The following is a 23,509-nucleotide window of genomic DNA, read 5'->3' as shown; positions in this document are numbered from 1 at the left end:
ATTAAAATCACCTTTTTGTAAAGTATACCAAGATATCATTACATGATAAATGTTTATCTTGCTGACTTAGTGTGCTTGCCTACTTGCTCTTCTGCGGTTGAGTTGTTATTCCCTAGTTTGCCGTTCATCTTCTGATCTGATCTGATCTGATCTGTCAAGTCATGCACTATACGACGCTGTGTTTTGAACACCAGGGTATAAGGTAACGGAAGTGCTTTAAAAGTAATCATTATCATTATTACTGAATTCATTCATGAACAGTGATGAAAGACACTTATTTGCTGCTACACACGGGATTGTTTGTGGGTTACAGAATGGCGATGATTTTGCGGGAGACAATTTGGAATTTAAGTGTATAATTCGACACCTCAAGACATTGAGAAGATTGAATATATAGTTTAGAGATATGCCAAACCACTTTTGCTATGGACGAAACGCGAGCAATGGAGGTGACGTGATACTTGCTACAATAGTAGGCGGAAAAAAAGAAAGAAATGTGCCCTTTTAGTCTGTAACATGATCCTAACTCAAGTCGACTAAACAGACATCAACGACAGCTCTGAACACCGCTCCTGAATAAGAATGCGGGGTAACACCTTTTTAGATAGCTATATTATTCCATTGTGGATTCTTCGGGTGTAGCGAACAAACGACCGGCAGATTACACCCGACCTAGATTAGGAACCTGTTCGCTCATGTCATTGCCTGTAAAAATGGGAGAGAATGTGCGAGGAAAGCACGCACTGATTCCACACTAGCATATTCTCTTATAGAGGAATACAGATTAAAGAATGTTTAGATGCGAATGCATACCCTTTCCTGAATGTATTACGTAGTAATAAGCAGTCACCCATTTCAGTTCGATATTATTTGGATACTAGTTTGCGTGAATGGATGGATGCTGCATCGAGCAAGCAAGACTTCCGGTTGTCGTGAACAACTTTTGTTATGAAGACATGCATACGATTTTGAGAAACTTCTTTACATGTCTGTTCAAAGGTGACTCAATATTTGAATGTTACTTGACGATTATTGAAGACGAGAAAGATGGGGGTGGGAGAAACTGTGTCATTCAACGACGTTCTGTCATCAAGCGCATCCTATTCTCATTCCTTTTCCTATCTCGCTTCACTCGTAGATTCTTTAGCAACTGAGGATTTCTGTCGCAAAACGAGTCAAGTCCACTCGCGTTAATTTTGGATATTTGCGATTAAAGCTGTAAAAACCTTAAAAAATGAAATCTTTAATCATAACATCACGAATATCTCTCGTTATGTTGAAAGTGAGGCATCACTGGAAAGTCTTGATTTTACTCTGTGTGAAGATGTACTGTCATCAAAATGTTTAAGAATGGCTCTTAAACCTTTGCTATGTAATTCAAACACACTGATGGTGATGACTGCTAGAGATACCCGACAGTATGTCAATAATATAACCCTAATTGCACTTTTTTTGGTTGTTAATTCTTTAAAATGCTTTTTAGCAAACTAACTGAAGCACTCGCATACTAGTACGTTCAAGCTATACGTGTATGTATCCGTAGAATGTTTGCGGGGAGAAACCAATTACGTGTTGATCTTATTTCAGTCTAGAAAATGCATTTCATTAGCACGCTTATCTACTGTATTGCGGATCATAGAGTATGGAAGGAGATATTCCCTATTTTGATATTCGACTGATCCGTATAGAAAACTGTTCTTGAGATTTTACCTTCTCCTTATTGGTTAACATAGCTTTGTTTAGGTAAATTAATTTATCAAAATCAATCCTATTCATGATTCATATTATTTTTTTTGTGTGTGTGATTTAAATCGCATGGAAATACTTGGAATAGTTATAGTGTCATTCATTTAGGACATTAATAACCACTGTGTCTAATGACCCCTATATACTGGGATCTTTGTGCTTATTCACGCATGGTGATTTCTATAAAGTAGATTCTGTGGCAAATTCCTCCTGAGGTATTAATAATGATTGATGAATAAATTAGATGATACATTTCACGCGTCATTGTTATCTATTTCATTGTAGGCATTATTATATTGGTAAATTGTTGCAAAATATGCAATTTAAGCATTGGGTTGTGGTCGAAAGCATATATAGATTTGCTATTAAGGTAATAAGTCCAGAAATACCAAAGCATTATGCATGAAATAGTTTGTCATCCAAAATAAGATGGAATTATATTTGTTGTTAGATATGACGTCAAGTTTGCCGTTGTTATGACAGCAGTATTTCTGACGGTAAATGTTAAAGAAAGTATAAATATTAAATGAGTCTTTGAAATAAAAATGTATCCGTAGATGCAAGATTTCTGTCTCAAGTACAATTTCACTGAAGGATTTTATTTTTTTAACCTGAAGAAATTTTATGGATACATTCATTATCATTTACACATTTCAGAAAAAAACGCTAAATATACAAGCAAATGACATTTTCACTTTGTTTTTATATCATTAAATGCTTTAATATGCGAGTCTCCGTCGGGATCCTTCTTTTTTCTCATTCTTAATATTTCAGATAATTACTTATAAGCTCATTCAAAATTTTCCTTCGTCGGATAAAAAGATGCTATTTTTACCTTCGTTTTGTCTGAGTTGAAAAACGAGCGTATGTTTCTTCGACGGCCGCTGCTTAGTCCAAACCCACATGGCGATGATTTAAGAGCCTTCAGTCTAAACCAGAAATCGTTGATGTGCATCGGGAGAGCGCTAGGCCGGTAGCCTGCGACAACTCTCGCTTCGACGAAATTCCCGTCATTTGATTCATTGCTACTTCTTTCTCTCTCTCTTTTTTTTAGGGGGGGGGGGGGCTTTTTGGTACCCCTTTCATTTTCTCTTTCCTCTTCTTATGAAACACACTAAGGGCTTTCTAGACATCTCAAGGCGGACGCCATCGCAATGCATGAAGGTATCAGGCATTCGACCCGTCTGCTGTGGTTATCAATCTTTACAGCAAGAAAAAAAAAAAAAACAGCAACCACGTACGCAACCGCAGTTGTTGTCATTCCGTGATACACACTGTTTCGGGCTCGCTCCGCACCCAGACGAAAACTGACCTGCTCGATTTTCATTAAGAGTGATGAAATGGCGGATCAGATCCATAATGTTTGCGAACAGCGTGGACATCTTTTAGACAAGTAAACGGCTGGTGAACAAAATAGATTCAGGTTTGCAGCTTATTGATGCTTATCTCTCCCCGAAAGATCCTTTGCCGCGGATGATTATTAGGATAATGTGAAAACTCATTTGTCACACTTTTTTTTTACACAGAGTTGGCTTGGGGTCTTTCCACGAGCCCAACACCCACGAGCCATACAGCCCACGAGTTCGACATTAAAAAAAAAAGTCCATGAGTCATACAGCCCAGGAGTCATACAACCCAAGAGCTCGACACTACGCAAAAAAGGCCCATGAGTCCGACACTAGGGGAAAAGGCGTACATTATATCCCGTGATGTAATGTCAGCTTCGTTAGGCTTTTTTGCCTTGTGTAGGACTCATGGACCTTATTTGCCTAGTGTAAGTGTCGAGCTGGTGGACCGTATAGTTCATGGGTCTTTTTTGTTTTGTTTTTGTTTTTGTTTTTTGCCTAGCGTCGGACTTGTGGGCTGTATGACTCGAGGGCTGTATGGCACGTGAGCTGTATGACTCGTGGGATGTGTGATTCGTGGGCAGTATGACTCGTGGGTGTTGTAATCGTGACATGCAGCTGTTGACACTATGGCTACGATATTTATCGCAGTGTGGGATCCTGACCGTTGACCTTGGGAAATTTAAACTCATCTGTGGAATGAAAAATTGTTTCACACTCTCGCATATAGTAGACCTGCATCAGGATTACGCCATTACAGTGTGACGACGAACTGTGACGTAGTTGTACACACTATATGTTAACATGTGTATTCTCCACACTGTGAAACCAACGGATACGGGAGCACATTATAGTTTATGTAACGTACGGGAAATGTTTTTCCATCCATACACTGTGGCAAGGTATCATTTGAAGCTTTATTCCGGGCGACACTGTGAAAGTTGTTAATCTGTGTGACATTTTGTGTGTTCTGCGTAAAAAAAAAATCCATAACGTCTCTGAATTCATTTGGCAGAACGGCACCTAAGCAACTAAAAGAAAATTTCTAATCGATCGTGCTTGGGGCAGAAGCATGTTGTAAGACTCAGCGAATGTCGAGTGATTTTCTTCTTTTTTTGGGGGGGGGGGGGGAGGGGAGGTAGGGAGACTAAGTGCTGATAAAACACTCACGAACATACCAGATTAGTCATTTGATATGACGTATGTGTGTGAGAGTGTATGTGTGTGTGAATTGCATTTGTCTGTGTTTGAAAATGTGTGAACGTGCTTGTCCATTAAAATCGGAGCCAATGCACTGGTTGCAAACACTGGGATGGAGAATGGCTTACTTATGTTTGTTGTGCAAAAAGTTTAGCGTACGGATAATGTGTGCAACCTGGTATGTTTTCATTCTTATTTATTTTTGTTCTTGTGTGTGTGTGTGTGTGTGTGTGTGTGTGTGTGTGTGTGTGTGTATGTGTGTGTGCGTGCGCACCTTACTAGGTAGGTCCACTGCTTTTGTGCTCTGCATTCGTTAGATTTGACATGCAGATATTCAAAGCAGGAGTACTTCAAGGTTTTATTTTAGGACCCCTGCATTTACTCTTTTTGTGAACGGTATTAATATGCTTTCTGTGTGAAACAGTGCAAGACCATGTTGTTAGCAGATAACACAGTTATCATGTACAGTGCATCGATCTAATAGAAATAGCGAGGGTACTGAATAATGATCTAGAGATATCAAGTAAAGTCTGGATTTTCTCAAACCGTTCAACACTCAACACTGAAAAGCTATTGTTAGCTGCCACCCTACAGAACTTAACCAACATTACAGAAGATTATTGATACGAAACTTGAGAAAGTGGCAAGAGAACGCATAAAGGACATGAAATATACTGGTGTATTATTGGACAAATATTTGAACTTTAATGAACGTATAATATACCCAGGTATTAAGCGAGATGGTTTGCAGTTTAGCTTTCTTAATCGAGTTAGAAAATAATGTCACTCTAGACAGTGCGAAGCTGTTAGCAAAAATTAATGCTCTGATCATACCTTACTTGATTATTGTTCCAGTATGTGGACAAATCGTACTAACATGACTATAGATGCCAAAGACGCTTTAATCAAATAACATAAACAAATCACGAGGAGTGTTTTGCAGACTAATGCTTGCATCCTACCGTCTGAAATGTTTTTCACACCTAAACTATGCATATACGCACACATAAACATTATGTACATTATTTTTCTATATGACAACTAATCTACAGAGATTGTATTAGACAGCATCAACAATAACAAAACAACAAAACTGCACGTAAACACTTGCGCCGCAACTCACCTATGCAATGACGCATTTTGTACATAGCTCACTCCTATGTATCAAAATGATTTGTAACGAAAAATAAGCCATATGCATTTTCAGAGACCGTCATCAAATTCAAGCTTCAGCTTAAGATGACGGACTCCTGCATTTTGTTTGTAATAATTCGATTAAATAAGCATTGATTTTCCAACTGATCGTGTATAATGATTGTAACTCACGTATACAATATCTTATTATTGGCACATGATACATACATAATATATATATATATATATATATATATATATATATATATATGTGTGTGTGTTTATTGTGTTGGATATAATATGAGTAGTATTGGAAATTATTGTATGTTACGTTGTATAAACTTTGTGAAAAATGCAGAAATCAAATCAAATCAAATCAATTCAAATCAAATCAAATCAAAATCGATAGATATGGGGAAGAGATGGCAATTCCAGAAAGAAAAAAAAATTACGGTTACAAAGTGTGTTCACATCTGCCGTGGATGTCTATCGCTATAGTACAAGAAGTGCTCAGATTAAGGGTTTAATCTTGCCCAAAGTAAAAACTGCGTGAAAGTGGTAGAAAGACATTGTCCTCTGAAGGAGCCATAATCTGGAACAGCCTCCTGGTCAGTGACGTAAGAAATATTCAAATTCCTCAGGAATTATATATAATTATTCAATTTCTTTTTAAAAAATTGTATAAAACTTAGATGCAGTGTACTGTTGACTAAGTAAGCTTACTGTGTGCATTTTCTTGAATAAATTTCTGTAACTTTTTATGTAACACGAACAAATATTACTCGCTGCGGATTCCCTTTTGTAAGCCGTTTTCATAATTGTCATATTTTGATTGTTTCAAAACTTTTTTTTTTATATAGTACTTTTGAATGTTATTAAGTGACAACCACTATACTCTGGATTTTGGATACATTTAAGATTTATTTACTATTTACTCCATTCCTTTAATTTCCATATTTTGTTTTGATAAACTTAGGCGCCACATATACACTGCTATATTTTGGGTTCTCGTTTTGTTAGATTTCACTTTCTTTTTGTTTGAAATTGTTATAAGCATTCCATGATAAATATTTCATTGATATTACTTTTGCCCCGATTGATATTGATACTTACAATAATATAATGACTTCCTTTCAGAGATTTTCGTCTTTTTTTTCCCTTTGTATTCAATTAATGTAACCAATATAATGATTACTTCATTTCTTTTTTGCCAGATATCTAATAGGTTTATTACATGTATAGTACAGTGTGGTTGCGCGATTAGTTATTATGTGCCCCTGTAATTGTCATTGCCTAATTTATTGCTTGATTATATGTATACATAGGGTTACAGCTCGCTATTCCGAAGGTTCGTTATTCCGCAGGCTCTGAAGTCCGAAGATTCGTTATTTCGAAGGTTCGTTATTCCGAATTTCATTTTCGGATTAACGAATCTCCGGAATAACGAACCTTCCGAATAACGCCACAAATGTTCGGATTAACGAACCCTTTTTCATTTTCGGATTAACGAACCTATAGGAATAGGGAATTTGTGTGTTTCGGATTAACGAACCTTCGGAATAACGAACAGCATCCATACATAGGGCTCTGGGGAAGTACAATACTTGCACACTGATTTGGTAACTTGTCAAAGATAAACCTTAATAAATAAGTGAATGAATGCATTAATTAATCAATATTAAGTAAATAAATATTAATTTAAATTAAAAGTTGAGACAGAAATGAATAATTAGATAAACAGATAAATAAATATATACATGAATAAATAAATAAATTGATGTGAGTTGACTAGAAATCACCTAGGATTATTTGGCGATTCACGCGACACTCCCGCATGAACAGATACATCTCTCTCCCCCCCCCCCAAATAATGATGAATGAAATCTCAGTCTCGATGGGGAATATAGTGGAGTCGGTGCATGCAACTTCAGTCACACAATCCATTCATTAAAGTCACATAATGTTTCCAGAGTGACTTCCCAGTTATTTAGCCTTATTCCAAAATTACATTCATTTAAAGGACTAAGAATGGGACTAGAATGTGGCTCGGTGTTTTAGTGGTATGCAGACTGAATCTGTGTAAACATTAGGTGGTCCTATGGTGAAAATTTAGCGTACATACATCATCAATTGACTTAATGTATTTGTTTGCTTGCTTGCTTGTTTGTTTTTCGGTCAAACGCTAATTGAAAATGGATTCACATTTTTCAAGATTCAAGATTCAAATTTATTCTCATTTCCATAAAATAAGCAGAGAAATTTTATATAATGTATGAGTAGAACATATTTGTAATAATTGCAAAAACTTAAATTGACAAAATACATGTGAAAATGAGTAACAATGAAGAGAATACAATTTATTTTTTCTTTCAAATATATACACATGCATTGCATATAGTACAAGCAAATTAAGGATGGAAATGGAAATGGAGGGTCCCACTAAAAAGCAAACTTTGTATGACATGGGGGACCCTCAGAAAATACCTTGTATGGAAACGCCTTTTTAATACATTATAATATGGGTACATAATATATTACTTAGGCTGAGACAAATGTTTATTACTAACTTCAACCGTGCTCCTCAATAAACAAATTGGCCGTCGCACGTACGTTTGTTAATGTTGAACAGCATCTCCACTCCACCACCGCTGGCTACACGGGTGCCCCTTCGGGACGCTCTCGCGTCAGGTTCGAAAAGAAAACAGAGCTCTCTGGCCTAGGAAGGGCCAAGAAAACAATTTGGATCTACCAGTGTGGATACAAGCATCGTGGCGATTCGCTCCCAACGTCTAGACTAAGGTAGCTTCGAAAAGAAAAAAAGAGAGCAACGTAAACAGTAGTAACCTGTCACGACAAAGCCATTCTTTACATGTGAGGGATGAGTATAATAGTGCGATTGAGATGAGGTGGGAGGTAGGAGGATGGGGAAAGAGATAAGGGGTAAGGGGAGAGAGCTGATGATAATGGTAGGAAGACTCGAAGATCCACTTGTTTACCAGACCCGCCTCTCCATTACCTCCCTGGCCTAGATAAAATATTAATTACAGATCTGCAAGATCTGCAGAATGCCGAATCAAATGTATGGCCTCCTCGCGTCCTTAAAGGGAAACACAGAGAAAGACAGAGATAGAGAAAGAGAGGGAGAGATGGGGTGGGAAGAGATATGGAGAGTAGGGAAAAAAGTTTGACGCCGAGGAGCACTGAAGCTTTGTCGACCGGAACAATACAGAGCTGGGAATAGCGCCAAATATGATGAAATTTGAAGCCTTTTCAGCAAGGAAAAGATTAAAGGTACAACAGCGAGTCTGAAGTGGGCAAGGCATTCACGACTAATGTTACATCTATTTTGTAATGCATCTCTTCGCATGTATGAATTTATCAATTTATCTCATTGATCAATGAAATTGGTTGTTCATTCATTCATTCATTCATTCATTCATGCGATAATTCACGTCCTCACTCATTCATCCAAAATAATGTACGTGATGATTTACTTTTATGGAGCTTATATGGACAAACCAACTATAAACCTGTTCGGTTTGGGGGTGAGTCTTTTTTATGAAAATGTCTGTTTCAGCCATTACTGGTGGGGGGGGGGGGGGGGGGGGGAGGGGGAACTTTAGTATTACTAACAATGGTTGATTTTAAACACTGGCATAGAAAAGACTTATTACATAACCTATCGAATCATCTTTTCCTCTTTTGGATGTGTCCCAGGTATGGTCGACGTATTAAAAGTTGCAGTGTTTTAAAACCGAATGGGCGTAAATATACTGATGTTAATTTAAAACCTTTTGTACATCACTGTTTACACATAACCCTCCGTGTTGGAAACGGTATCTACACATTTCCTGCACACACACACACTCACACACACACACGCACACACACACACACACACACACACACACACACACAATCACTGTACATTGTATGTACAAGCAAGACATGCAGAAAAAAATATCTTGATACTAATTGTTAAATACTCTCGAGGTGTATTGCGTCAAACGGGTAATCCATCACCGTGCTAAATAGACGTGTCATGAATGACGTCTAAGGTCTTGTAAAACATTATCGTGCATGGTGTTCGCCATCTACCCTCTCAGCTATAGCAATGATTTTGGTATGTTTTTTGATACATATAATATATTGTTAAAATGATGATTTGTTGTGGGACATAAGTAATTAAAAATATATGTATCTAAGTTCCATCATCTCCTCATCATTCTCCCCTTTCTCTGTCCACTATATGTAGACAGTATCTTCTTGTCATTCATTCCACGCTTACCTATCTTTCCTTTTTCTTCTTTTACAAGAGAGCTACCTTGTATTTGTTTACGTGTCTGTATATGTCTATTTTTTTTCCTGTCTTATTTTACATCTTTTTTTCAAGCAATTTGCCTTGTTCTATCAGTTTTGTAATTAGATATATTTTATGAGGGGACTGCAAACTACAAGCTCTGCTTTTTAGCAGTCCCCTCCATTTCCAACAACTTTCTTTCCGTATTTGTCATGAAATTTACAAAAATATATCGCAGATCATTTTTCTATTAAATTGTCGTGTGAATATGTGTATTCAAATATTGTTATCATATGTGTTGGAAATGAAATGAAAAGTTTTGCGCGTATGTGTGTATGTGTGTGAGTTTGTGTGTGCGTGCTGCGCAGAGAGCGCAGTGTATACAAGTGTGTTAGGTGTGTAATCTAGTATAGAGTCCTTTCGGGTTTTGAGGCCGCGTGCGCCAGCAGGATTAATGGTATGATACCCATTCATGTTCCAGGTGATATCGATAACCAGCGCACGTTCCGTGCTCGCCTCGAGGGTCAACTAGTCGTCTGCCAAGGGAAAGAAGATCTACTTTAAAACATCGGCACTAGCCTCTTATTCAGACTCTTTAAAGTAGAAAAATTTCTGTATGTTATGAATTAATCTCTCTCAAGGTTGTTGGAAAAAAAAGTGGCTTCTTCCTCGTAATTCTAATTCATATCAATATACTCCAGGAAAAGCAATTGGTGGATATCGCATGGTGTTGGGAGCGATAATCGACCATTTCGATGGAACTAGAAAACTACCAACAGCTAAAAACGCGTGTTCTAAATGAACCAGAGTTCTAATGTGCATCGGGTGCGGTCGATTGATGTCAATTCCCAGTTTAAAGGACAAGTTCACCTTCATGGACATGTGGGTTGAGTGAATGCAGCAATATTAGTAGAGCACGTCATTGAGAGTTTGAGGAAAATCGGACAATCCATTCAGAAGTTATGAATTTTTGAAGTTTCTGCTCACTCAAGGCTGGATGAGAAGACTACTATAGCTTGTGATGTCACATGAGTACAACGATATAAAGAAAGAATAAAGAAAATTCAACATATTCTCACTTTTCTCGCATAAGAAAAGCACACTTTACTTCTCTCTTTCAGAAGGCAGGGGGAATAATATTACCCTTAACATATGTCAGTAACAAGACGAAGAAATGTGCAATTAATTCAAAAAGTAAAGTTTTGTGAAATTCTCTTTTTATTTTCTTTATATGGTTGTACGCATATGACATCATACACTATAGTAGTCTTCTCATCCAGCAGTGACTACGCAGATACTTAAGAAATTCATAACTTTTGAACAGATTGTCCGATTTTCCCCAAACTTTCACTGATGTGTTCTACTAATATTGCTGCAATCACTCAATCCACGTGTATATGAAGGTGAACTTGTCCTTTAAGTTGGTTCTGGTCTGCACTTTCAGTGGATATGTCTTTTTTCCATGTGGTGAAAATGGTTTCTGTTGGGGAGTTGAACTAAACTGCTCTATTATGTATCATATTGGACCTAGAATCAAAAATGGGGAAATTGCAAAATTGGCATGTTTCACCTTATCCCAAATGACAAACGAAACATGCAAATTACAAGAGGCGTAAATGTCATTATCTTTCAGTTTTCCCATTGGTTAGATATTATAGATATTATGTAAGACTGTTTGGAACACTAAAGAATGATCGTGGCTGAAATTACATATCATGCCATAATATTGTGTCATATATAACAGAGAGGGGTAGCAATATAAGTTGTAATATCATAAAACCATTCCTGCTATTCCCAAAGAGATGAGCATGTGCATTAGTCGTGTTAGTAATATGTGTGTGTGAGTTTTATGTGATTAGCTTCTGAAGTTGCTCCCTTGACGTGTAGAGAAAGCCATGAAGGCCTATCCGTTCTCCGTAACGTTGATTTGCCCACTGCGGCCTTCATCCTCTTCACGCCCGGTTTTCTTCAATGTTCCAAGACTCCGCAATACTCAATTCAATTCAGTTCGCAAATGAATTGAATAAAATTGAATTAAACTCGATTCAATTCAATTCTGTTCAATTTGATTCATTATCAATTTATCAATAAATTTGCGTTATGCTCTCTTGTCTTTCTGTAGTGAAAACCATTTAACCCGTTCCATACTAAATTCTGAAATATCCATAGACTTATTACGCAGGCCACTAGGTTCCCGTACCGAACGGATTAATTCTATCACACAAGGCATATTCGTTCTCCTTAGCGTTGACATGCCCATCGTCCTCACCATCTCCCAACATCAGCTTTTCTTTAACATTCAAAAACTCCGCCATCCTCAATTCAGTTCAATTCAATTTAATTCAATTCATTTCAATTCAGTTCAATTCAGTTCGATTCAATTCAGTTCATTTCAATTCAATTCAATTTAATTAAATTCCATATAAAATCATCAATAAATTTGTATCATGCTCCCTCGTCCTGCTGTAGTGAAAACCATTTAATTCTATCACACAAAGCTTCTTCGTTCTCCTTAGCGTTGGCTTGCTCACAGCCTTCACCCTCTCCCATTAAACACCGTTTTCTTCAAACATTCCGAGACTCCGCCATGCACGGGTTGGTGAGAGACGATCGCTTACCCTGTTCGATCGCTTCCCCAGTATCGAGAGCCGAAATCGAACCGGTAACGCCGCGTTGGATTGCCCGTTTAAACGCCGATTACCTAATTAAGATGGAGTTCGATCCTCCGTTTTAAGAGTGACAGAAGGAGAGAATGAATGGGATGAAATGAACGAACATATTCCTAGCAGGATACTGTGTAAGCAAGAAGGGGTAGTGAGGGAAATAAAGGAAAGAAATAATTGATTAACACAGCGAAGGTTTCAGAAAAACACCCTACGTACTGTCTGATTTTGTATCGCATGAATGTGACATTATTATGCCACAATCATCTTTTTCTATATCACCTTGTTTTACCAACGTCCGCTTGCTGAGTAAACTGAATGATACATAACATTTCTTACCGTAATCTCTTTCTCATCGTGATATTTCAAAATATGCATGTATTTATTCAACAGATAGGTCGAAGCAATATTATGATTATACAAGCCCATTCTTCAACATTGCTTTTGTTATATTATTGGAAAATTTCAGTTGGTCGGGATTTCCGTAAATTTCACACATATAATTGTGGGACCTGCAGTTTTACAGACTGCCTTTTATGTTTTTCCCCATTATATTTCTGTTATGTTCTCTGTAAACACATGGCCATTTTGTGTTCAGTATATAGTACTTTGTTTTATGATGTAAAATCCAAGTACACAGTTTGTTACATTGTATTCTTCTTCTTTTTTTTTTGCTGTACCAATGTCAAAAAAAGTATAATTCCTTTGAAAAATATGGAAATATGAAAATAGATTGAACTGAGCTGAACTGACCTGCGCTTTCCTGACAGAGGATTGACTAATAACATCGTCTGAGATGACTTCTATGTGTGATTGCACTAAACCTATTTCGTGTTGTATCACGTGTCTTTATTCAATGGAAAATTACATAAAAGTGTCACTGTGAATTTGCAACAATTAGTAATAAAAAAGTGCCAAAATAACAGAAAATGTGTAGGATACCAAGAGGGAGGTCGAAAATAGTAACATAGAGGAACAAAACGAAGTGGAATAAACGTGTTTGAAGAAAAAATGTTTGAGGGATTGAAGAAATAAGAGGGAAAAATGTGAGAACTTAAATTTTTGATTGAAACGCCAAAAAAAAAAGAGTTGCTGATAAATGGTATATGTCTGGTTTTTGTTCTCTTTGCTTGAGACAGCGAATGATCGGAGGGAGTTTACCTGCTTTGATGAAGGTAACGGTAATCGGTAACGAATTATTTCAGTATCTGAATAAAAAAAAATGAAATATCGTACCAATCAGGATGATGTTTGGCAAACTGAATTAATTTCGTTTGCACTATTGTTAGGACGACATCTACTGCAGAGCTCGCAGATCTAATCTGAAGTTAAAATTTGTAAAGGTCCTGTTTACCATTGGGAGCAGTGATTTTAAAAAAAATGTTCAAGATATCACATTTGATGCATCTCTGGGTCAGTTGTATCACAAAACATCCTACCATATAAGAAAATCGAAATAAAGCACAAAATATAAAGAGATATTATCTTTACTTTTCCCATCAAAACTGTAGATGATTTTGCCTATAAACACTTATATAATAACTATTGTTCACATTTTGTATATTCAACAATAATTGAAATAATATTATACAAATACAAAATTTTACATCGGTTGTTCCTGTCACTAGTTCAAATTTTACAACTTCTTTGGAGCATTAAATCTGTGTATTTGTTTCATGTGCAAATGAAAAAATAAGGCCTTTAAAACACTCAAAAATTGCCATGGCTGTGATATGAGAACTTTTAGACATTTATTGAAACCGCCCCGATAAAATTCCCCACAGAAAATAAACTTGACTTGCTTGAGGAGCTTGATAGAATTTTTGGAAACCAGAAAGATATATGGTAAAACTTTATTCTATTGCAATTTTAATATTTTACCTTTAAACAACCTTAATGACTCGAACTATATCATACAGCACAGAGAAGTCCTTCCAAGACTCTTTCTGTTCGGCCTATCCTTTCAGTTGAGGGATCTTAAGGGGTTTGTTCGCCGAGCCGTCAAAGATATCAATAAGCTCAATGCCCCCCCCCCCCCTTCCACCGCCACAATCATCTCTTTTCCTTTTTGCTTGTTCGCTCTGGCATACTTCATTCTATTGTAGTTGGTCTTTTGTTCGAAACTTCTCGCTCAATATTTAGTCAGGCTCTATTGGGGGAATAGACGAGGTCCCGTGCCTATTTATACAAGTCTCTGCACCTGTGTGCTTCGGACACCACTGCGAACCAAAGTAACAAGAGTTTGGAACTGTTAATGCGGGTCGAACTTTCGCTATAGCGCTTAGCCCCTGCTATGCGGCTACTCGGGTATCTGTAACTGTTCTGGACGTTGTGGGATATCAATTCATTTGGCTGATCCGAGTGTGGTAGAAGAAGAAGACGAGGAAAGATGGGTAAGTGGATCTCACGATCTATATTTTGAGTTTGTGTTACATGCACGAAGGACCCCGTGACATGACGAGGCGCTTTGTATACATGTATGTGGGTATGGCTTTAACAGATCAATAGCTGTATACTGCCGCTGCCTCGCGCCGCCAAATGGCCGGTTTAACGGTGATGGAGTGTGATCGCAAAGGAGTGAAAAAACATGGACACACCAAATAGTAAAAAAAGACTTACTGTCAATTCTAAAGATGGTGGTATTGGTAGCATTCTCTAGATAATCGTTTCTCTTTCTCGTCGTCGTCGACTTAACAAACGTGCCCACACAGCATAAACTTCCTGTCACGTTTCAGAGGCATGCAGCGTACTGGGTGTTGTTGTCTGTCGGGAGAGTGTCGGTATTATCTCAACAAAGAAGAAAGAAAATACATAGGGATCCCTCTATCACCAGTGATTTAAAGGCAAACTTCTGTGAGATTAGGGAATGTAGCCATATACCTGTGCGTTCCACATCGATTACCGGCTGATAAAGCATATTACATGTACATGGCACTGTGTGGAAACATTCTTGCGTATTATTTTCTTGAACAAAGCAGAATATATCCGAGAGCAATGCGAAAATGAAAATAGTCTTTAGTCTGTCGATCTCATCAGCAGATTAATCCACTGAGGTACCGTGTCGGAAGTCGAGACATGTCGATGTTTTCTGCAGAGAGATTAACATACGTAAAAAGTAAATTAGTAAAGAGGATCAAGTATATTCAAAGCAATAATAAGTAACCAAGGATAATGATGTAGTTCAGCAAAAACGTTCCCTCATATCAGAATGTGCCGAAGTTAATGATGAAACCATATTGTATTTTGATCAGTCATAACGATATACTGTACCCATCCCCCCCCCCCCCTTCCGCCAGCACACAACCACCGTCGGTAAGAGTTTCCCTTGTACCCCGTAGCTGGATGATGAGCACGTCAATCAAATACCAATGCTATTCCACCGCCAGCGACACTCAATGTTACCATAATCACGAAACCTAATGACTTTAGCACATGCACCTGTTCTAGATGGCAATTAATTAACTACGTATGCGTGGAGATTTTTCTCCCTCTCTTACCTTATCGGGAATACAAGGACTTGCCCGTTCTACCTATGGCATGCACACCATATTAAAGGACCACTCTACTCCGTATTCAATTTGACGTCGATAAAATTACATTTTGTACATTAAATTCATAAAATGGACGAAATGTCATTCATACCGGACCGAAGAATGATACACCGTGTTTATGGAACAGTTAGTATTTCAGAGGTTTGTGTACGAAACAATAATACTGATCGAGATTGCTTTATGGAATCTCCCATTGACTTGCGCGCACATGTTTTTAATATCAAATTTTCTTTCCTCTGAAATGGAGCCTGGATTATAAGACTCAGTTGCATTCATTTAGTAGATCTCCACTTTTGTTCTTCGCTCTTTTCTGTGTTACCATTTGTTTGCTAACAATATCCAAGTGTATGTTTTGACTAGCATTAATTTACATGTACTTCACGAAAAAACAAAATTTCGTTGAATTGTTATAATCATTTTGATTCAGTTATGTTTGTTTCTTTTTTGCGAAAAACAAAGTGGAAATAGATTCAAATCAATCAATCAATCGATCAATCAATCGATCAATCCAAGCACCCCAAAATACATGGATGTACTAACCTGCATGTTGCAGCAATCTTGACTTTTAGGGGGAAAGGATGCACGGTGCAGAAGTTGCCAAATTACAGACACACACACAAAAAAATGGCTTCCATAATGTTTTGCATTGTTTGACCAAAATGTAAACGAATAACACTATTAGAGTTGATAACATTATTTAACATTATTTTGATATACAATATACAATGTAGGCCTGCCTGTATACAATGTAGTTGCAGCCGATGTTACCTTTTTTGTTAAAAAATGGGATTTCTTATTCTTTATTCAAATGACACAACTTCCTCTCCAGTGTAGCCCCTATATATGATTTTTATGGAAGTTACCACATTTGTTTGGTGGTTTTAACCTTAGTTTAAGGTCATCTCGGGCACGAAATGGGAATTCTCTTTAGTGTCTGTAATTCCCATTCATACGACATTGTTTGGTAGACTGAATAACAGGGATTGATATAACGCGACTCAAGTACAGTAGAACATGTTCCACCATCTTTGTTGAGTATTTACTATGACAAACATGTCAAATGTTGGATTTACAGTTGTACATGTATGTCATAGATGATTTATCTCAGGGCAGAATAAGGACTCCCTCAAAAAGAAATCTACAAGATGTTTTCTACCTCTTTTGTCAAATTCTTAACCATTCTGATCTCTGTAAAGGTACTATACACGCCGATCCAATAAGATCTGTAACTCGTGATATCTAGCATTTTAGTGGAGCATTCGAAATAAAGACAACTATCTGTTAGTGGGAGCCGTGTGTTTTAAAAAGTACGATAAGAGAGTCAAGGCCGTGTTATAGCATTCACCTTCAAATTTATGTGATTAGACCTAAAGAGACGAGAGAAATGTACATTGAAGGGAAGAACGTCAAAGGAACTTGAGATATCGAATATGATGCATAACTTGAGTATGTCTTGCTAGTCTAAATACTTTTGTAGAGCGTTTATGAATACGTTTTGGTTTAAATCCACATTAAAATGCTTTGCCCACACAATATATCGGCAGAAAAGGGAGGAACATATTAAGCAATACTTTAAATATGGCTTGATATACAAATGTACCTCCCTTATCAGCCGATATATCGCGTTCCCACTATATACTTCTCCACGTAAGCTATAGAGTCTATATGAATTTATTTTTAGCTACACAAATCATACTGTCATTACATACACTGTCCTTCATGTTCGCGACCGTGACCTCACGAAGAATGAGGAAACATTTAGTTTTTCTACTGTAACATAGTGAATTTATGACATCTGCAGGTACATCAGTTGCAATGCAAAATTATTAATTGTAAATATACGAGCACAAGCTACACGTACTTAATTGTATACAGTTACACGAAAAAACAACAAATACATTTTCATGTAAACGTGTGGAAAAAATTTCTTCAAGAAAATAACTTCTGTATCGTCACTCTAATTCTGACAACATCTGCAGTCCTTGCAACTTAAATATAATTTTTGTAAATTCCTGTACTCCTTAACTCTAGCCACATGTTCAAATTAAGTTTTGGTTATTTGAACACATGCAATGTACCTACAATTGTACATACATGTATTATACATTGTATGTAACCAAGTCTTTAATATCTGTATGGATACTTTGCTTGTATTTTCTAAAAATATTTGATAACATCTTTGTGTGAGAAAGGAGTGTATAATTCTGGCGCGCCTAGTTGAATGATGACCATCCAATATTTTTTTATACAATTCTATCAGTGGACATTTGGAGCAGAAATGTAAGCCTCAGTTACTTATTGCTAACAAAGGGAAGTCAAATCATTTGAATTATTTGAATGAATAGGCTGGAAACTTGTAGGATTGAGACTGATTGCAAAATTATTAAATCCGATGATCCTTTTTGTGATTTTACTCGCAGTTGAGGTCGTTCAGATATATCATGGTTCCATTATAGAAGAGATGGCTTCCATAATGTCCCATTTCACTGCGGAAACAAACAATGCAATTCATATACAAATAGCAATGATTATGAGCAAACATCAAACTACTGTGGCATTGATATGCATGTACTAAAGTCATTCAAATGAATCATGTTCTTATTATCTCAAACGGAATGTAAACATTTTGCAATTTCTTTTCGGAGGAAAACAACCTCTTTTGGTCTCTTTAGGGCGGACGATCTTAACCCTGCTCCCTTTTCCTGACCATGAGCCAGATTTTACAATGGTTTCTTGAAGAGTTGAATCGCGATAAACCGATAATGATTAAAATCTATCGCAATGTAAGTTGAAGTCACATTTCGAGTGCGTTGTACATTCTTGCGACGCCCCGACAAACTGCATTCAGATATTAGTAATACACTACATCGGACGTATTGTCGGGAACTTCGTGGCCTTGAGCCATTCTACAATTGTAGCTTTTACATAATAACCGTAGAAGGTAGGGGGGAAGGGGTCATTTCCTACGGTGGCCAACTCTGTTAGCAAGACGAGATGTTAGAATTGTGAACTTGAGAATGCAAAACTCTAGGTACAGTTGTACTTTTGTAAAGCATAGATGCGTAGTACAGATAAAAGAGGCAAACTTTCAGGTGTCAAAAAGCAGCGTGGAGGCAGCAAGCGCGATGGTGTTTTGTTTTGTTTTATTTTGTTCTCTTCTCTTTTGTTTCTTCATCTTTCCTTATCTCTTTTGGGAGGGGGTGGGGATTGGAGTTTGTGAGTTTAGCCAACTGGAAGACTCGTCTTGTAATCGTCTGTATATAAAAAAAATGGGGAAAAACGGTCTGCGGTCCTGATCTTCTGTGCTTCAGCTACTGCCAACGTACAGCTATTGTGATGCTTTGTACACTTTTTATGTTTCTTATTACCTTTATCTTATATATATCTTTATTTTGTATAACGATGGAACTGTAGTCTTTGGGTAAAGAGAATTACAAACACGCCCGATGATGACTCAGAGACATCGTGTCTTAAAGAGACAGTACATTTGTATGTTCATAGGCACATTTGTTTACAATGTGTACTCATTTTGTGGAACGAAATAAGAAAGGGCATACATTGGACGAAATATCGTTTGGTGTTTGGTTATATCTGCCTCTGGTTCTTGATTGCCTGACACTTAGATGGTTTATGAAAACAATACAAACAGTCAAATTTCCTCATTATCATTTTCAAGCTCATCTTTTCAAGACGAAAATATCTTTAAACTAATGAGAAAAGCGAGTAAGAATTATAGTCATTACACGAACTATCTTGTTTACGTCATTTTAACCTTTAAACTCGATCAGATTTGTTCTTCCTGCGTTTTATTCTACCGTTATATGGAAGCTGCCCGACTATAAGGCATTCTAACTGCATTTATGTGAATATCCACCAGCAATATACATAGCATAAGCTGTAAATAGTATTTTAACACCACGATGAGACAAGGCTCATTATCACCAAACAAAGGCATATAGAATGTATTATGTATAATGCTTGTGTAAGTAGGTCCTATGCATTGTATCCATGTATTTACAGTGCATGCGTTTTAGTGTCATGAAAAGGTTCGTTTGTTTGTTTACGCAGATGAAACACACAGCAAAATTGATCATCTGTGAAGATACAAATTATACTGTGAAACACAAACACCTCAAAAGCTGCCACTAACTCAACGCACTTAAATGCAGCACAACTCCCCGGCCTTCTCCCGTCGGTATTCGGGCAGTGCATGCCCATATTCCATATCCATCGTCAACTCTGTTCGCTTTTCAATTTACCGATCAGGTTGAGCGAGTTTTTGAAATAACATTTTTGCGGCTACTCAGAAAAAGGCCATTGAGCGTGCTTTCCTACAAATGTATACTTTTATTATTGTTGTTTCCCTTCTTGACTTGGAAGCTTCCAAACATACGAGAATGGTACGGGCTGGCTACGTGAAGTCAGAGAGAACAAAAGACGGTCTTTTTTTTTCTGAAATTAAAAGCAAATGTCAAAGTTGTTGAGACTGCCACTTAGGCAATGGAGCGGAATAATGCATATTTTTGTGAGAAATCAAATTAATGTCACTGACTCTCCCGAAGGGAATGTGACGTCAAAACCGGATTTTTTTTTCCCACTTGTTCATTATTTTGTTCATTGTCGATGCACGTTCACAAAAATTATAATTGTTTACAGTTTTGAAGCAGCATAAAATATAAGGAGATCAAATCGAAAAGATCCTGCAGTGACTCTGCCGGCATTGTCAATTTGTGATTCCAGTACGACAAAGTGAGTTCTACAGATTGAAGGGTGATGTTTGTTATTCCGAAGGTTCGTCATTCCGAAACACACGAATTTCTTGGTAGGATACATAGATGCTAGTTAATTCGAAGTTAAGCTAGGTTTTGTCAATCCGAAAACGAAAGAAAAAGGGGAAAAAAGAGTGCGTACATGTTGTACATGTACTAATGAACCTTCGGAATTATAAACCTCATTTCGTTTTTGGATAAATAAACCTTCGGAATAACGAACTGTAACCAAACTTTGGTTACTAAATCTAAGGCAATAGCTTCATATTCGTTTCCGCACTATCACTAATGCAAGAAAAAAAAAGCGCAACCACTCACTTTCACTTTTTTCTTGGGGGGAATAGTTTATATTCAGCTCAATCTAAATAGACAGTAATCTTGAATTGATTCAAAGTTCTATAACATTTTCATGATTCATACACAATCGACAAAATATTTCCTTTCCTGTGTACTACTTTTTTATTTTACAGTAGAAATGGAAATGAAAATTTGATGATAAAAACACATAACATCTAATTTATTTAACTGACAACAATCTGAATGAAAATACAATCGTATAGCAAAATAAAATGAAATAATGTTACATGTAGACCAAACAAGCCCATTATCCCAGCCACCCCAGCAACCCTTTCTGACCCTGGACCTCTTTGTCCTATCCCCAATAAATAGTCAAAAACAAGCTGGACGGCAGACGAAAAGAGATGTTAAAAACAATAAACGAGAGATCCCGATCTGTTCATCTCTCCTTACATGCCAAGGGGGAAAAAAAAATCTCAAATCATCAAATATTTACACCATCTCCATGCCTTCCCCCTTTTTTTGGGGGGGGGGTGTAAAAGTATTTTTGTTTCTTGGTTTTCTTCTCGATTTTCTGTATCTTGTCCCTCGAAGGTACTGTAAATTATTTTATGCTCTTGACTGGAATAAATTGTATATAAGATTTTATCAAAATTATAGGAAGCATTCACACACTTAATTCCTTTTGAAATACCTTGTAAATTATAATCCCAAAGAGATATTTAACTTGACATAACCGTTTACGCTATATACCAAACTGCATTATCATCTTTTTGACTCTGACACAATGTAAAAAATTGCATGAGAATAAGTGTTCGTTTCCAGGTGACGAAATGAACAAAGAATTTCATTTCCAAAACCAAATTTCAAAAATTGTTTCCTAGGGTAAATCGTCCCATACATGGACATACAAGCACGCACACCACGCACACGCACAAATACAACATTGCATTTTTATGGCAAATTAGTTTACTTCTGCTTACAACACGCAATTGCATTTTATGACAAATTGGTTTACTGCTTCCGCCCACATATCACCCTTACACAAGGAGTGACAAATTATGGAAATCAGTCCATCGAACAGGAGTGCGTATGAAAATGTAAAGAAAGAGAGGGGGGTCGGGGAGATAGCCGCGCTCTGTAAACGGAATACAAATGGAAATTGCTACAATACAGTACAAGTGAAATAACAAAGCATTGCACTGTAGCTAACATACATTTGCTGTTCAGACGTCCTATCGGAAAATATGTCCTTACATTGCCAGGAACACCTTCGACCAAGATTCTACTGAAATGTACACTAAGTACAATTGTAAGCAGTCTTTCAAACTAGCTCATCCAAAGTTTCCCCCTTTATTTTTTTTTTGTAAAAGTAAATGCAACTTCCCAGCCTTGGTCGCTAATTTCTTTCCGTGTCTGTTAGTTCGGCAACAATTTTTCGTACCTTTTCCTTAGTGGGCGATATTTTTCTTTTCTTCCATTACTGTCCTTCATCTAAAAACTTTATATTTCATCAAAATAATCAAACTGTGACCACAATTCAGTGAAAAAAAAACCCCACGACTTATCAATCTGAATATTAATCGTTTCAAATGGGGATTTACGAGATTTCTACTTAAAATCTGCTCAAATTTTGAATAGATTCTGTTCAAATAATGATCAAATTGATGTAGTTAAATGGTACATGAAATGAATTCATCTGAAATTAGATAAGATCGTGAATAGAAACCTCTTCAGTCTCCATGTAAATTGATTCCTGCTCAGAATTGATTTGTTCGTTTGTAGAGTTTTCTATGTATTTGAATAACCCGAAATTACCCGAATATACGATGTATCTCTCCGATCCATGTGTATATTAATCTATATATTTCAAAATGGTGAATTACAGATTCCCTTGACAATTTTCCCTTATCTCAGCGTAATAATAATAATAATAATAGTAAATACAAAGAAGTTTTCTTCTTTGCCAAAAGGAACAAAGTTCTGTATTACACAACCAGACTTTATTGTACACCTCTTAGTGTAAACTACACTACACCATGCATCAACATCTCATAGATTGATATTCTCTATGAGCTTCTATGGTTCCTTACTTGTATCAAAGTGGAGTTCACGGGATTAATGAAAAAAAAATATTTCATTACCCTGTCCGTATAATCATAAATACTGTAATCATCCTTAATATGAACATATTTATGAAGACCGTAAATCTTCGGCCATAACCTCATTCTTCTAGATTAAAAAAAAATATGGGTTTACGTAATTTGCCCCGAAATAAAATTCATTGAATTTACCTGCTTAAATGTGAGTTGTATATTACAGATTCTTTCCAATTATGTGGTGCATGTATATATACTGTATATACATGTATGTGTGTGGCATTATATCCTTCATTTTAAACAGTTCGTCTGTCTTAAAGCACAAACCTAATCTTTGAAAATATGAACAAGACTTCAGATGGTCATATGTAACATAATTATATGTTACCCTACTCATCCCTGTC

The 23,509-nt window shown here is 36.8% G+C and overlaps 1 protein-coding gene across 1 annotated transcript in view; it reads left to right on the top strand.

Moving 5' to 3' along the window:
* The first annotated feature begins 14,633 nt into the window (after positions 1 to 14,633).
* The window catches only part of LOC139713117 (voltage-dependent calcium channel type A subunit alpha-1-like), a 303,372-nt gene continuing 294,496 nt past the window's right edge, over positions 14,634 to 23,509 (top strand). The window contains exon 1 of the mRNA XM_071624874.1: positions 14,634 to 14,782. Coding sequence (XP_071480975.1) covers positions 14,779 to 14,782 — 4 coding nt within the window. The 5' untranslated portion in view covers positions 14,634 to 14,778. The remainder of the gene's footprint in view (positions 14,783 to 23,509) is intronic.

This window comes from Diadema antillarum, unplaced genomic scaffold (assembly GCF_040938485.1).
Source record: "Diadema antillarum isolate AM-2024a unplaced genomic scaffold, OU_Dant_1.0 scf00000042, whole genome shotgun sequence".
Taxonomy (NCBI): Eukaryota; Metazoa; Echinodermata; class Echinoidea; order Diadematoida; family Diadematidae; genus Diadema; species Diadema antillarum.
Note: the sequence above shows the minus strand (reverse complement) of the source record. Positions and strands in the feature narration are given on the sequence as shown.